Source organism: Pituophis catenifer, unplaced genomic scaffold, assembly GCF_029215685.1.
Source record: "Pituophis catenifer annectens isolate HBS135680 unplaced genomic scaffold, rPitCat1.0.hap2 SCAF_6, whole genome shotgun sequence".
In the NCBI taxonomy this organism is placed as follows: Eukaryota; Metazoa; Chordata; class Lepidosauria; order Squamata; family Colubridae; genus Pituophis; species Pituophis catenifer.
In genome coordinates, this window is record NW_027256886.1 from 66929023 (window position 1) to 66942782 (window position 13760).

At 37.5% G+C, this 13760-nt stretch overlaps 1 protein-coding gene across 1 annotated transcript in view; it reads right to left on the bottom strand.

Moving 5' to 3' along the window:
- Window positions 1–13760, bottom strand: part of TBC1D12 (TBC1 domain family member 12) — a 54487-nt gene that overhangs the window by 25339 nt on the left and 15388 nt on the right. Inside the window, 1 exon segment of the mRNA XM_070945635.1 lies at window positions 6495–6551. Coding sequence (XP_070801736.1) covers window positions 6495–6551 — 57 coding nt within the window.

The window sequence follows — 13760 nt, forward strand, 5'->3', positions numbered from 1 at the left end:
CCTAGTTCAAATGAAATAAGAGTACAAGGACCTTGGATTCACACTTGCACCATTGTCCTCCTCCATCTTCACTGAAGATGGAGTGAGAATCTTTTCCTTCCATTTTAAAGCAATTGGACTGAAATATAATATCTGAACTTAAATTCTGATTAAACAAGTTAACAATCAAGCTGCATGCCAGAACAGCATTACTAGAAAATGCTACACCATAAACAATGGTCCACCAAGAAGATCTTCTGAATATGCTTATATTGCTACAGGTAGTTGTTGACTTAAAACCGTTTAACTACAGTTCAAAGTTACCATGGCCTTGGAAAAAGTAACTTAAATCCCATCCTTGAAGTTATGACTGTTGTGCTACCCCCTATGGTCATGTGATTGCAATTTGGATACTTGGTAATCAGCTCACATTTATGACAGCTGCAGTGCCTTGTGGTCATGTGATTGCAACCTTCTCAACTGGCTTCTGACAAGAACAGTCAATTGAGGAAGCTGGATTTACTTAACCGCCACCTGAGTCGCTTAAAAACCGTTGTAAAAATGGTCGTAGAATCAAGTCCGGTCATATAATGACAGACTTAACAACTGCAGTGCTTAGTGACCAAAATTCCATCCAATTGTGGTAATAAGTCAAAGAATATCTGTATCTCTTCTACATTTTGTATGCCATGTTACATGGTACTTCAATCTAAAATAAACACAGGTAGTGCTCAACTTACAAACAGTTCGCTAAGCGACCATTTAAAGTTACAATGGCACTGAAAAATGTGACTTATGACCATTTTTCACGATTACAACCTCTGCAGCATCTCCATGATCATGTGATCAAAATTCAGAGGCTTGGCAACTGATTCATACTTATGACTGTTATGACCGTTATGACCGTTGCTGTGTCCTGAGGTCATGTGATCCCCCTTTGACAAGCCAACCTTCTGACAAGCAAAGTCGATGGGGAAGCCAGATTCATTTAACAACTGGATTACTAATTTATCAACTGTGGTGATTCACTTAACAACTGTAGCAAGAAAGCTCATAAAATGGAGCAAAACTCACTTAACAACTGTCTCGCTTAGCAACAGAAATTCTGGGCTCAACTGTGGTTATAAGTCAAGGACTACCTGTGCTTGTTTTATAATTTATATATATGTATGTATGTATGTATGTATGTATGTATGTATGTATGTATGTATATATATATCAGCCATGAAAAATATCTTCATTACTTATACTTATCTGGTGGAATCAGCAATTTCTTTTTACTAAGCAAGTTTGAACTGACCCTTACACAATACTGTTTCACTAATACATTTCAAATCTTTATTAATATCCTAATATGTAGTATTTTTATCTTAAATAACTGTCAATAGAAGTCCACATTATTGCACCTCCCCCCAATTCTGAATTTAAATTTATCTCCACCTCATGGGTCCACTGGGAAGAATCAGTAGCTTAGATAATGGACATAGAATATACACAGATACACTTCAAAGAACAAATCAGCAGAAGCAATACAGTTGTGCAAATGGTGCAACAAAATGCAACAGAAAAGGTGTCAGTGAACACACGGATGCAGAGGTTTATTAGCAGGCAGCACACTCAAAAGAATACTCAAAACATGTTGTGCTAATGTACTGTAGTTCTTCAGCTTCCTGCACAGATTTTATTTGCTTGTCCTGTTAAAACTTAGGTATTAACTTAGGATACAGACTGAAAGTGAAATAACAAAATAATTAACCAGGTGTCGACTATTAGTACTTTTATACTAGCCTTCAAAATTTAAGGATTAGAAAACTGTTCTTCAAAATAACATAAAAATATGAATGCTGAAATTATTAAATTATTGAATTCTGTACCAATGCAAATTTTATGCTGTACAGTGAAACTGATGATTTCTATCTTTTAATAAATCAATCGATGTTTAAATAGATTTTTAAGGACAGCTAAGGTAAATAACGATTTCTTGATTAAAAAACTGAAACTCAATTAAAAATGTAGTTTGGACACTGTTTTCTGTGGGATCAAAGGAAGGAAAAAATTCTAAACCCTGAGTTCCTTATGTAGACTTTGGTACATGTGACAAAATGAAAAACAATCCCCTATATGCGTGGTAATAAAATAGTGCTGTATATTTTAGATAAAATAATGCTTTAAGCTAATATTGTTATCTCATGACTTCTTTTAACTGTAACACCTGCTAAAAACAGACCAAGTAATGTTCATGATCTTCAGCTATGTACGCAGCACAGTCTCAAGGAATTCAAATATATGAACCAAGAAGAAAAATATACAATATTGCCCCAGACTGTGATATATTGTTTTTCTTATGTGACATTTTGTTTTCAAGAAGAAAAAATCAAGCAGTTACAAAGCAATGGTTGCACTCATACATTGTATAATCCAGTTTTAAATGATAATTTTCCAGAAGAAGCTGCAGAAGCTAGTCATTATACAGATTATACTAAAGTATACACCATCATTTTCAAACCACAGTGGCTAAGGGTGCATAGCACATGAATCCAAACCAAGGAAACCACAGGTAAATAAACTTGGTCCTTTATATAAATCAAGTCTATGACTAATACAAGATGATATACATAGTAGAGCCGTAAAGAGCTCCTAATCTGAAGGGCAAAATATAAGGTGAAGCACTATACATGCATAAAAGGACCTGCTGGGAATACATTAAAGCAGCTGCAACTTTATCTGCAGTGGGTTTATCTGGGTTTGCACAACCTCCCTCTTCAACTCATCTAGAATCCCCAGAAAATGTTATCTGAAAATGTTATCCACCTATACTCCAAATCATGTTTTGCCCTTTGAATTCAGATTGCTGCAAATTTGGTAAGCTGTTTTAAACACTTCTAAGAACTAATAAGTCTAGATTAAAATAATACAACTAATCCACATTATAGTCCTTAAATTCTGTTGCATTATATCAGTCAGATCTTTGAAATGCGGTTGATTCCTCAACTGTCCATGAAGATGCTATAAGCAGGATGGAAAGCTAAGGTACTTAGTCGGCAAGATACGCTACAGAGAATCATGTTTGCACATCACAGCTGAACATTTGCTACAGCTTTTAATTTATACACTGTAAGCATTTCAGTTCATATGCTTCGTGTCTACTGCATTGGGGGAAATGCCAAGGGTAACAGCTGCACAGCCTCAGCAAGCACCATTGCTGTAGATATGTAGCAGCATCTAAGGTTCTCCTAATTCCACTGAGGTTTACTTAGTTTAGAGTTTTTGCTCAAAGAAATTTGGCAATCTGTTTCCTCCCACTGCCTTTTCTACTTGGGCGGAAAACTATATTATACTATTAGTATTCAGGCAGGAAATATCTTGTTTTTTTAATCTCTGTATGTCTTTTACGCTCTTAGAATTCATAAAGCTATTAGTCCTTAAACAGACATATTGGATTCCCTAGATTAAAAAAAAAACTCTATTTTTACGACCCTGTAATCCCTTAATTTGGGTAGAGTTGACTGGATGGAGCTAAGCATTTACTGGCCGGATGCCCTTCCTGATGCCACATGGAGTTCACAGCAGATATCTTTTCTTTGTTCGCTAGAAGAGAAATATCTGCCACTACCTAGGACTGAACTCTCAAACTTTCAAATGGGAGGCTAGTGTCTTCACTACTAAGCCACCACATCACTCAACTGGATTCCTTATATCAGGGGTGTCAAACTCAAGGCCCGCAGGCCAGACCCTGCCCATGGGGTGCTTACATCTGGCCTGTGGGGGCCACCCTGAAAACAGCGAAGGACTGGCCCACAATGCCTCTGCCAGCAAAAATAGAGCCCCTGTGCTCTGTTTTCACTGGCAGAGGGCTAGCAAAACAAACTAAAACCAAAACAAAACAAAAGGAGAAATGTTTCCCCTTTTGCATTTGAGCATCCAAGAAGGGACAGGAAAGGAGAAAGAGAAAGAGGAAAGACAAAGAAAAAGAAGGGAAGATGGGAAGAGAGCAAGGAAGGAAAAAGAAGGAAAGAAGAAAAAGAAGAAGGAAGGAAGGAAGGAAGGAAGGAAGGAAGGAAGGAAGGAAGGAAGGAAGGGAAGACGGAAAGAAGGATCCACCAACCCCACCTGAGCCCCCGACATAAGTGATGTCAAGCTGGCCATGCCTCCCTGGCCATGCCTCCCCACACACACCCCAGGACAAACACAACCCTGATGCGGCCCTCAATGAAATCGAGTTTGACAGTCCTGCCTTAGATTAATACTCAGGAAATAGACAGTTTGCTAATTCTGTCGTTTCATCAAAAGCTTTTCTTCTGTCTATTACCTGCTGAAAACAGACATGTTCAGGAGAACTGATGGAAGCCCAAAAGTTTTTGTTATGTAAACTATAAAAAAATACAATTTAGAGGAATTCTGAGTCAGATACCAATCCAATTTCTTCCACCATAGACCCCATTCTGTATGATCCTTTCTTGAAAAACTGAAACTTGAGTTTGAGTTCAAATGAGGAATTCTAATTTTATTAAGTATTCTATTTAATATACCAAATCACGATATGTAATTCTTCCCAGAGCAGAACACAAGGAAATTTCTGTCTGGACTTAAATGAATAAAATCAGGTCTTCCTAAAAACGAGGGATTTAACTTCAAAATTTGCACTTCAGAGAGAAAATGCTGGCATTAACAAAGAGACTTTGGTGGATATTAAACAGAAAGCCTCATAAACAAAATAATCAGAACAAAAACAGGCTGCATTGCTGTGGATATGGCAACATACTTCTAAAAAGAGGAAGTGAAGATAACTAAATGGAGTAACAAATCAATCAACATGTCTCTTTTTTTGTAAACAATAGAATGTTTCAGATGCACTGAGGTCTTCAGATAGTGCAGGCACATCTTTCTTTGCAATGTGCATGCAAAAAACTTTATTCCTTTGAATCCAAAGCAATAAGCAGTCCTAAGAAGAAGAAGCATTTTAAAACATCTGATAAAAGAGAGATGCCCTCAAGTCAAACTCAATTCTTGGCAGCTACAAAGTGTATGTACATAAAAGGTTTGTCATCTTCTGGGGTTTTTTTAACTTTCCAATCTAATCTACACTCTATGACTTCTTCATAGTCTCCAATTCAAGTCAGGCGTTTTATAAAGATGTTAAAAAAAACAAAAAACAAAACCCAAGTATTAGGACCCCAACTAAATGCCATCATCACCCCACAAATTCCATCTTGTTACCAAGATTATTATTTTTGGCTTCACAGAGAGTCACAGAATAAGAAAAGCCATTCAAATATATACAGGATTGAAAAACCAGCTCAACAGAGGCAAAGCAGAGAGCGAGGAAAGGAAAATATCACGGCAAACCTTCCATTTGTAAATATATGTTGAAATGGACCCAGTTTATTTCCAATTCTGATATATATTAAATGGAATAGAATACATAATCTTTTTTTCAAATACAATGAGGTGCCAGTAACTCTTACATGATGTGACTTTGTATTAAAACCACTGACAACAACAGAAAGGGGCAAAAGATATTAAACAGCAGTTGAGAAGATCTAAATATTGAATTCACTGAGAATTCAAAACAAAATTTCTCAATAGGCTAGTCTGGTGTGTGGTTTAAGACATTAGTAAAATTTTAAAACACTAGTAAAAATTAAGACATAGGAAAATTTTGCTTCATTTTCTGCCTAATAAAATAGCCACACTGAAAGCTGTAACTGCCTCTGAAGAGGGCAGGATCAGGTTTCTAAATAAAAAGCTAAATCTAGTTATTCACAATCCCATTTGTCATCACATCCCCAACTGTGATGTGTGCATCATGTTATTAGTCACTCATTTTTTTAATTAAAAGATTCATTTTGTAATTAGTTACTGTATGATTTTTTAAACAAATAAATCACTTTCTTCTGAACCTCTGAACCTTAAGGAGAGAACAATTATAGAGCTGAGCTGGAAGGAGTAAACAGTTTATATAGGAGTATTTTGTACGAGCCCAGGTGATCAAAGAAACAACTATTCTTTTAGCATTTTTCTTCAAATTACAAGAATATACTGTAATTGAAGCCTTTAACAAATTCAAGTCTAACATTCTTTTTTTTTTTCAACAACTCATTTAAATTTGTTGCCGGCAGATTTCAACACTCCATTGTATTTAACGTAACAACTTTCATAAAGCAATGAGATATTAAAGCTACTGAAAATGCCTATACATTTACACCAACAAAATAAGTTGGCCAAATGTATTGTGCAGCAGAATCAACTGAATATAAATGAAATTTATATATTAAAGCATATTTCAACTGAACAGTAAAATTATGTAAACTTAAGAAAAACAAGACAATATCAATTTTTAATATTCAACAAAAGCAGTTAATATAATTTCCCCTTTTTGTTAATGGCATTTAATGACGTGATGTGTTAGTACTGTTCACTCATACTACAATTATGTAATCTACCTTGTATTTCAATGAATGCTACGAAGATCCTAAATGGCATAGAATGTGAAAGAAAAATATTAAATTTCATACCCCAGTGTTTAATAGACTGAGTGTAGATACTGATGCAACAGTGCCAGAACTTTCTTCCTAATGAGAAAAACAGAAGTAGATCCTTAGAGAAACATTTGACAATCATTAACATACAGCATTATGCATGCAAATTTTAGCTTTTCCTTTATAACCTAGGTACTGGTAAATCAGATTAATGGTTTAAATATATATTTGACAGTTGTTATAAAAAGTTCTAGCTGTTTCAAGAGTTTATGCAAAGAGACGTGTATGCCGAAGGAAGAACCATACTATAATAGAATTCTAAGTTCTAGTTACCAGTAGATATAGAGCAGGGGTGTCAAACTCGCATCATCACAGCGTCGTATCAGGACTTTTTTCCCTTCGCTAAACTGGATGGGGGTGAGGCACATGACACAACTTTCTCATGGCCGTGAGTTTGACACCCCTGATATAGAGTTTTATCTTTGAATGCTGAAGATTTATCAAACCCAACTATTATCTTTAATTCTTTCAGGGATTTGGCTTTTGCTACTGCATAGCTAAACCTTTCTTGTTTAATTATACCATTCATTTAAGAGTCAGTAGGATTTATGGGTTGTTGTTTTTTTAAATAATAAATTTGACAGGTTTAAATTTAAATTTTAACAGTGTCTTACAATTTCAAAGATTTCAATTACTTCAAAATATAGGAAAACATTCAGAGGCAATCTCAAAGATATATCTGGCATTTGGTCATGTAGCTATCCCATTTTCATTCTCCGAAACTAAAAAGCCATTCTAGTAGAAAATAACAGCCAATTGCCATTGTTTAAAAGTCTCTTATCATTAATTACCTTTATTTCTCATATCATAGGCTCTGCCAAAATGATTTTCTGCACGTTTCAAATATTTAATCTATGTAGAGAAGTTCAACAGGGATACTTAATTATGAAATGTCTTAATGTCTTTTTTTTTTAACCTTTATCGAATTTAAAAGTTCACGCTAAAATATTTACATTTGTTAAATCTAGCTTACGTTTTCTCTAAGATTTTTAATTGAAATTTGAGAGTTGGGAAGAAAGAGGCCTTCTCAATTAGAGTACCCTCATTTACAAAATATCTCCTCAAAGAAAGTGTCTGGTACCACCAGTTATCTGTTTGTGCCATCTTCCTTCTCCCAACCATTTTATACATGCACACTTGCATTTTATGGAAAAATTCATACTGTTCTCCTATTTCCTGTGTTACTGGTTGGTTTTATTTTGTGTTGTTGAGATATTTTTTTGAGTTAATGAGTAGATAAAATGTACACTAAATATCTATTATGTAATTATTAAATTGCTTTAGCAGTATGATTAATTTATGCAGAGTTTATCATGGAAGAGGCGTAACATACTGTTCAAATTGAATTGCCAAACCTGTATGTGATGCGGCAGGATAGATAGATTGATATGCTGATAATGGATTGATATACTGTAAACCTTGCCAGGTATGAGCCACAATTTTTATTTATTTAAAACATTTTTTCTACCTCCTCATCTTCTAACCAACTCTAGTTAATGACTCTCCCTCTCCTGGACAGCCCCTTCCAATCAAAATACTGACGTATTTCTTGACATCACAAGACAACATTTTTTTTTACTTCTCAGAAACTGAGAAATAATCCCAAAAATCCTAGAAGACCGGTTGAACTGAGATACCAGGAAACTTAATAGCAAATACCCACTTCTATGGATTATTTGCTCGTAGCTTTGAAAGCCCATTATGTGGGACTAAGCATTTCTTCTGTACTGCATCAATATATTTGCAAACTAGGGAAAAAAACTTCACTTATTTATTCACTACACAGAATCCCTTTTGGTATTAAAAAGTAACCTGACCAAAATATACCTATTAATTCCAATTTAACTGAGGTATTTTAATATCCAGAACTTGGGTATACAAAAGACAGATTTCATTTTACATTGTTTTCCATGGACAGCCACAGTGACCTTAACATACTGATTTTGAAAATGACTTGGTTTCAGAAATGATTGGCCATGAACCTAGAAAATTACTCTCAAAAACCTTGACCCCCCAAATTAGATTATACTGCCCCATGTTAAAGCACTTCTCAGCTGCTCTAACATTACTTTCCCAAAATTAAGCAGAAAAACCTGTTTAAAAATCACCAAACAATATCAAACTGTATACAGTGTATTAAGAGAAATAAAATTGTGACAAAGGAGACAAGTAGACATATTTAAAAAGGAAGCAGAAAAGCTGATATCAGGGATTTTCAGTTTCACCCACTCAAGAAGAACTTAGAAGCTCTGGAAAATATACCATATTGATTGTAATTCTAGGGCCCTTTTCTTTTCAACCATGCTTCAGTGCTCAGAGGTGACTGTATTTTAATGCAGTTAATACATATGGAATGTTTGCTTCCTTTCTATAGGAGAGATTAAAAGAAATGATTGGATGAAAGTATCTCTATTCTGACATAAAAGACCTTCACTGCTAGATTAAAAAAGAACATTTGCAGAAGATTATAAGCAAACAATTATGTTGTTTATACTCTTGCTAATAGTAGGCCAGAAGAGATCAGAGATCTCAAGCCAAAACACTTCATTTCAATCCTAAGACCTTTCCAAACAACTTTTGTAATATCAAGAGTTATCAGAAAGGGAGAGAGAGTTAGAAACACCACTTCCCAGCAGGAATAACTTTACTTTCTACCCCACCCACTTTCACACATGATACTTCCTGACTCATGCAAAAAGCTTGAGTCCGGGGATTTTTCTTTTCCTTCAGAGCAACTTCCATATTAAGGCTTGCCCATTTCTAACACAGAACAGGCAAGAAGAAAAATATGGAACAAAGCTTTACTGTTAAAGAAGAAAGCCTCAAGTTTGCTGATGATCACAAAACTATTTTTGCGACTGTCTGGATTCTGCCCATTATCCTGACACAACATGATCAAAAACTGCCCTATTAGCACTACTGAATTGCTAGCTTCATTTGTAACTGATATACATAAACCTGGTCTGCTTTCTACTCTACTGATAAGAGCACTATTTAGAAATAATTCATATTTTTAAAGAGACTTGTTTTCTGATTTTTCTCCAAAACAGAACAAAAAACCTCACCCTATTTGCAGGTAACGCTGAATATAATCCTAGCTGTATACAGTCCTTGGAACATTTGGTCAGTGATTGTTTAAAATTACAATGGTGTTGAAAAAATGGACTTATGACCTGTGCCCGAAGACATGGCCACTGTAGCACCCCTGCAGTCAAGTAATCAATATTCAAGCATTTGGCATCCAAACAGCACTTATGACCACAGGGGATGCTTCAACTCCTCTCACCCACTTATTCACCCATCTTTGCCCTTTTGGCCACCTTGTACCCTGACTTGTGGAGCAGTCCCCAGAACTGCCTGTCCATGCCCCCCAAAAGCTTCAGCAAGTGCCAGCAAGCATTCTGTCTTCTCTCCCAGGTCTCCATACCAACCTTTCTCTCTTATATTCAGCACCTTCCTTGTTGTCTTTGCTGTCTCATGTATGGACCCACTTCTGTTCCGGCCAAAGCCGCATGGTCTTTGGAAAGGTTTCCAAATGCAGGGTGCAGCTTTAGTCGTTTTGGAAATGGGAAGGGAGGAAGGTTACTGGAGAAGCTGGGACTGAAAAAGGACACAGGAAAGGCAGCGAAGAAAGGCTGGGCACAAAAGGCTAAAGGTTGGTGCAGAGAACTGGGAGAGAAGGCAGTTGGCTGCATGTAAGCCAGAGGTCTTCAAACTTGGCAGCTTTAAGACTTGTGGACTTCAACTCCCAGAATTCTCCAGCCAGCTATGCTGGCTATACTGGCTGGAGAATTCTGGGAGTTGAAGTCCACAAGTCTTAAAGCTGCCAAGTTTGAAGACCTCTGATGTAAGCTTACTGGGGCTTGCTGTGATTTGAAGAAATGTTTGCTGGTCTGCTCGCTGGATCAGGCTTGCCGCTCAGCAAGGGTGAGTGCAGGGAGTCTGATTATTTGAGGGAGCATCTGTTTCCTATAGCATTTAAAGGTACATGACAGGTTCCTTCCATTAAACAATGTTATCTACTGGAACCATGGAAGCATACCTGTCCTATGAAATAAGCTTTTCTCAAAGATCTGAATGGCCCCTATGCTACTGGTATTTCAAGGGCCCTGAAAATGTAGCTCTTCACCTAGGCCTTTGGTGAGGATGATTCCTTTTAATCTCGGTTGCTTCCTTTGTTTCCATCCCCTGTGTCCCTCCTTTGCTTTTTGTTATATTTGTCTTGTTTTTCACGTTTTAAATCATTTGTAAACTGTCCAATCAGTGGGAATCAGGCAGTGTACAAATTAAATAATAAACAAACATATCTCCCAATGTAGACCTGTATCCGTGCACAAATCAAACAACTGGCTGACAAATCCTTTAGTCTCCTGGGAGATCAAAAATGCAATTAAAAGAATAAAAGACAAAATGGCCATGGGAAGCAGTGACCTGTGACTTGTCAGAAATGGGTGTGTGTTTGTGCAGCAGACTGCTTTTCCAGAGCAACCTAGAGTGTTGGCATGGGAAAGCAAGCTACTTCAAAATGGAAACAACTAAAGATGGTCTCAGCAGCAAGCTGGGAATAAAATGGAGGCCAACAATATCATGACATGTCCTTCAAAATACAGTCAAGTAAAGCATCTTCATGCTGAAGCAAGCCCATTGTTCCAATCGCTTAAGGAAGCAGGACAGCATAGGATCAGCAGAAATTATTTTCCTTCCCTGCTCTAGTGAATATTGCTGATCCACCCTTCCCCCCACCCCAAAAAAATAAGTTGGTTAAATATGGAGGTTTTAACAAGTTCATAATAAATAGCAAACTAACTTCAATCGCTGGAATAATGTATAAAACTCATCTAAATTGATTTCATGACAAACAACAATTCCTCAGCTTTTATGTTTGTATTATCAGAGCATGCATATTTATTAAACAGATTTGTTTAATCACCAAAACCAGAATTACCAGTAGATTTTAATTTTATGAGTCCAAAAGCAACAAGAAGAACCTCAATCCATTTAAATTGAAAATTAAGTTGATATCATGTTCAGGAAATGTGTCGTTCAGTCTACTTTGTTCTACAGAATTTCTGCAGCATTCAAATAAATACTTTTGTTTTATATCTGTGTATGGAAAGTACAATTATGTGTCTTTATGTAGTTCAGTATAATTCTGCAGTGCACAAAAGTTAATGGCTCTAATTGTATCAATATATTTTACTACTAATATTTTTTTTATGTACCCATCTCAAAACAGCAAGTTGAATGTAAAATATTTCTTCTCTGTTTGAACTGATTAACCTTAAAAGATAGAATGTTCACCTTGAAAAGTATTGCTTGAAAACCAATGTGAAAAGTTTAAAGCAGGGTTGCTAATTATACAACAGTAAGTAGAAAAACATAGCAAATGTATCTTAAATTACAGCCATAGTTTTCAATAGCCAGTAAAGCAGTACTACAGAAATAGAAGACAACCAAGGAGCACATGAGACAAATTTCTTGGAAACATATGATCCAATGTTGCATTTCTGTACTGCTTAGGTCAGCAATCTGCCTTGCATGGAGGAGGAGACCACACTGCCTGTCAGCTGTGAATCAGGAGAGGACCTGTCCTGGAAGAATCAAGCAAGCAGCTACTGGCTGAGTCTCATTGGGATTGTTGCATTTAAGGCTGGTTAGCATAGATAGCAATGGAAGTTATCCCTTTGGTAAATGCCTCTTTGGAATAACATAAAAATGAGGGCTGTAGCCTTACTGCTGTGATGTGGGTGTTTGTGTGAAAATATAAAAAGCCTGAAGCTGTCCCTGGGAAATAACCAAGATCAGCAGAAACATGGTTGATTAAGTCCAACCAGCTCAACTGGTGTTAAGAGAAGGAACTCACTGGGAGTGATGGTATAAGCTTGGTTGATACTTTAGGGTAGGCATCCTCAAACTACGGCCCACGGGATGGATGCGGCCCGCCGGTGCAATCTATTTGGCCTGCACGCAGTGGTGATTAAGCCCCATCCCCGCCCCACCCTTCCCAGCTGTCGGCCTTATGTTCCAGCCCACGGGGCTCTGCTCACTGCTAATGTAAGGCTGAAGGGCGCAGACCGGCGGGTGGGCGCCAGGTGGCATAGGGGCGATGCCAGTGGAGCAGCCACGTGGTCCCTGGCTGCCCCCAGCAGCTGTGCTGTGGAGAGTCCGGGTGGAGATGTGGGCTGGGGGAGGGGCTGAGGGCTGTCACCTCACCTTCCAGCCTTCAGGGCTTGCAAAGCTCACTGCGGCTGCCCGCAAATGACAGGGGAGGAAGACACACTCTGCGCCCACTACACTCGGCCGGTGGGCTGGCAGGTGGGAGAGAATGGCGGGGGTGGATCTTGCCGGGTGGGGGCCATCCCCCAAGCCTGGCCTTCCTCCTCCAGCCCCCAACAGTCTGAGGCCCCGTTTAAATAGTTTGACGACCCCTGCTTTAGTGAATATATTTAATCTTTGGGGCGAGTTACAATGTACTGGATTTTCCTGATAGCCCCAATATGATTCTGATTTGAAAGATTCACCATTTTTTTAAAGGTATCCTCTTTCAATATTTGGTTTTCCCTATTGAATAGCTGTTGGTACTATTCATTCAGCATTTCATTGGGGATGGGGAGTATATGTATTCTGTATCTATTTAATCCATAGCAGCAATTATAGTAGTAATGAGGAACAGCATTCTTGGTGTTGACAAGTTAGCAATCTGTTACAGGGGAAAAGAGATTAAAAATGGAAGTGCTATTTCCCCCTTTTATCTTTCAGGCTTTGAGCCCAGTAAAGATAAAAGACTTGATCTTTTGTAATAGCAGATGAGCTCAACATAAATCAAAGATAAGGAAGCTAATTGGGTCTGTGTAACAGAAGAACGACTGATGGAAACAGATGGGCCAGTATGGATTCAGCTTATTCCAACTGATAGTAAAGTAAGGGAAATGGTATTGCTATGATCTACAAGAACAGCTGAAAGCCAATGGATTTATACTGAGTGTGTGTATCTCAGTTTTAGAAGTAGGGAATAAGTTGAGGATTCTGTTGCTCTATGCCAGAGGTCTTCAAACTTGGCAGCTTTAAGACTTGTGGACTTCAACTCCAGAATTCTGGGAGTTGAAGTGCACAAGTCTTAAAGCTGCCAAGTTTGGGGACCCCTGCTCTATGCTCTACTTAATGAAATCTGTGACTGAGCAGGTGTTGGAATCTCCCAGGTTCATAGTGTTAGATAACTTCTATTTTGTGGTTTGTTTCTTC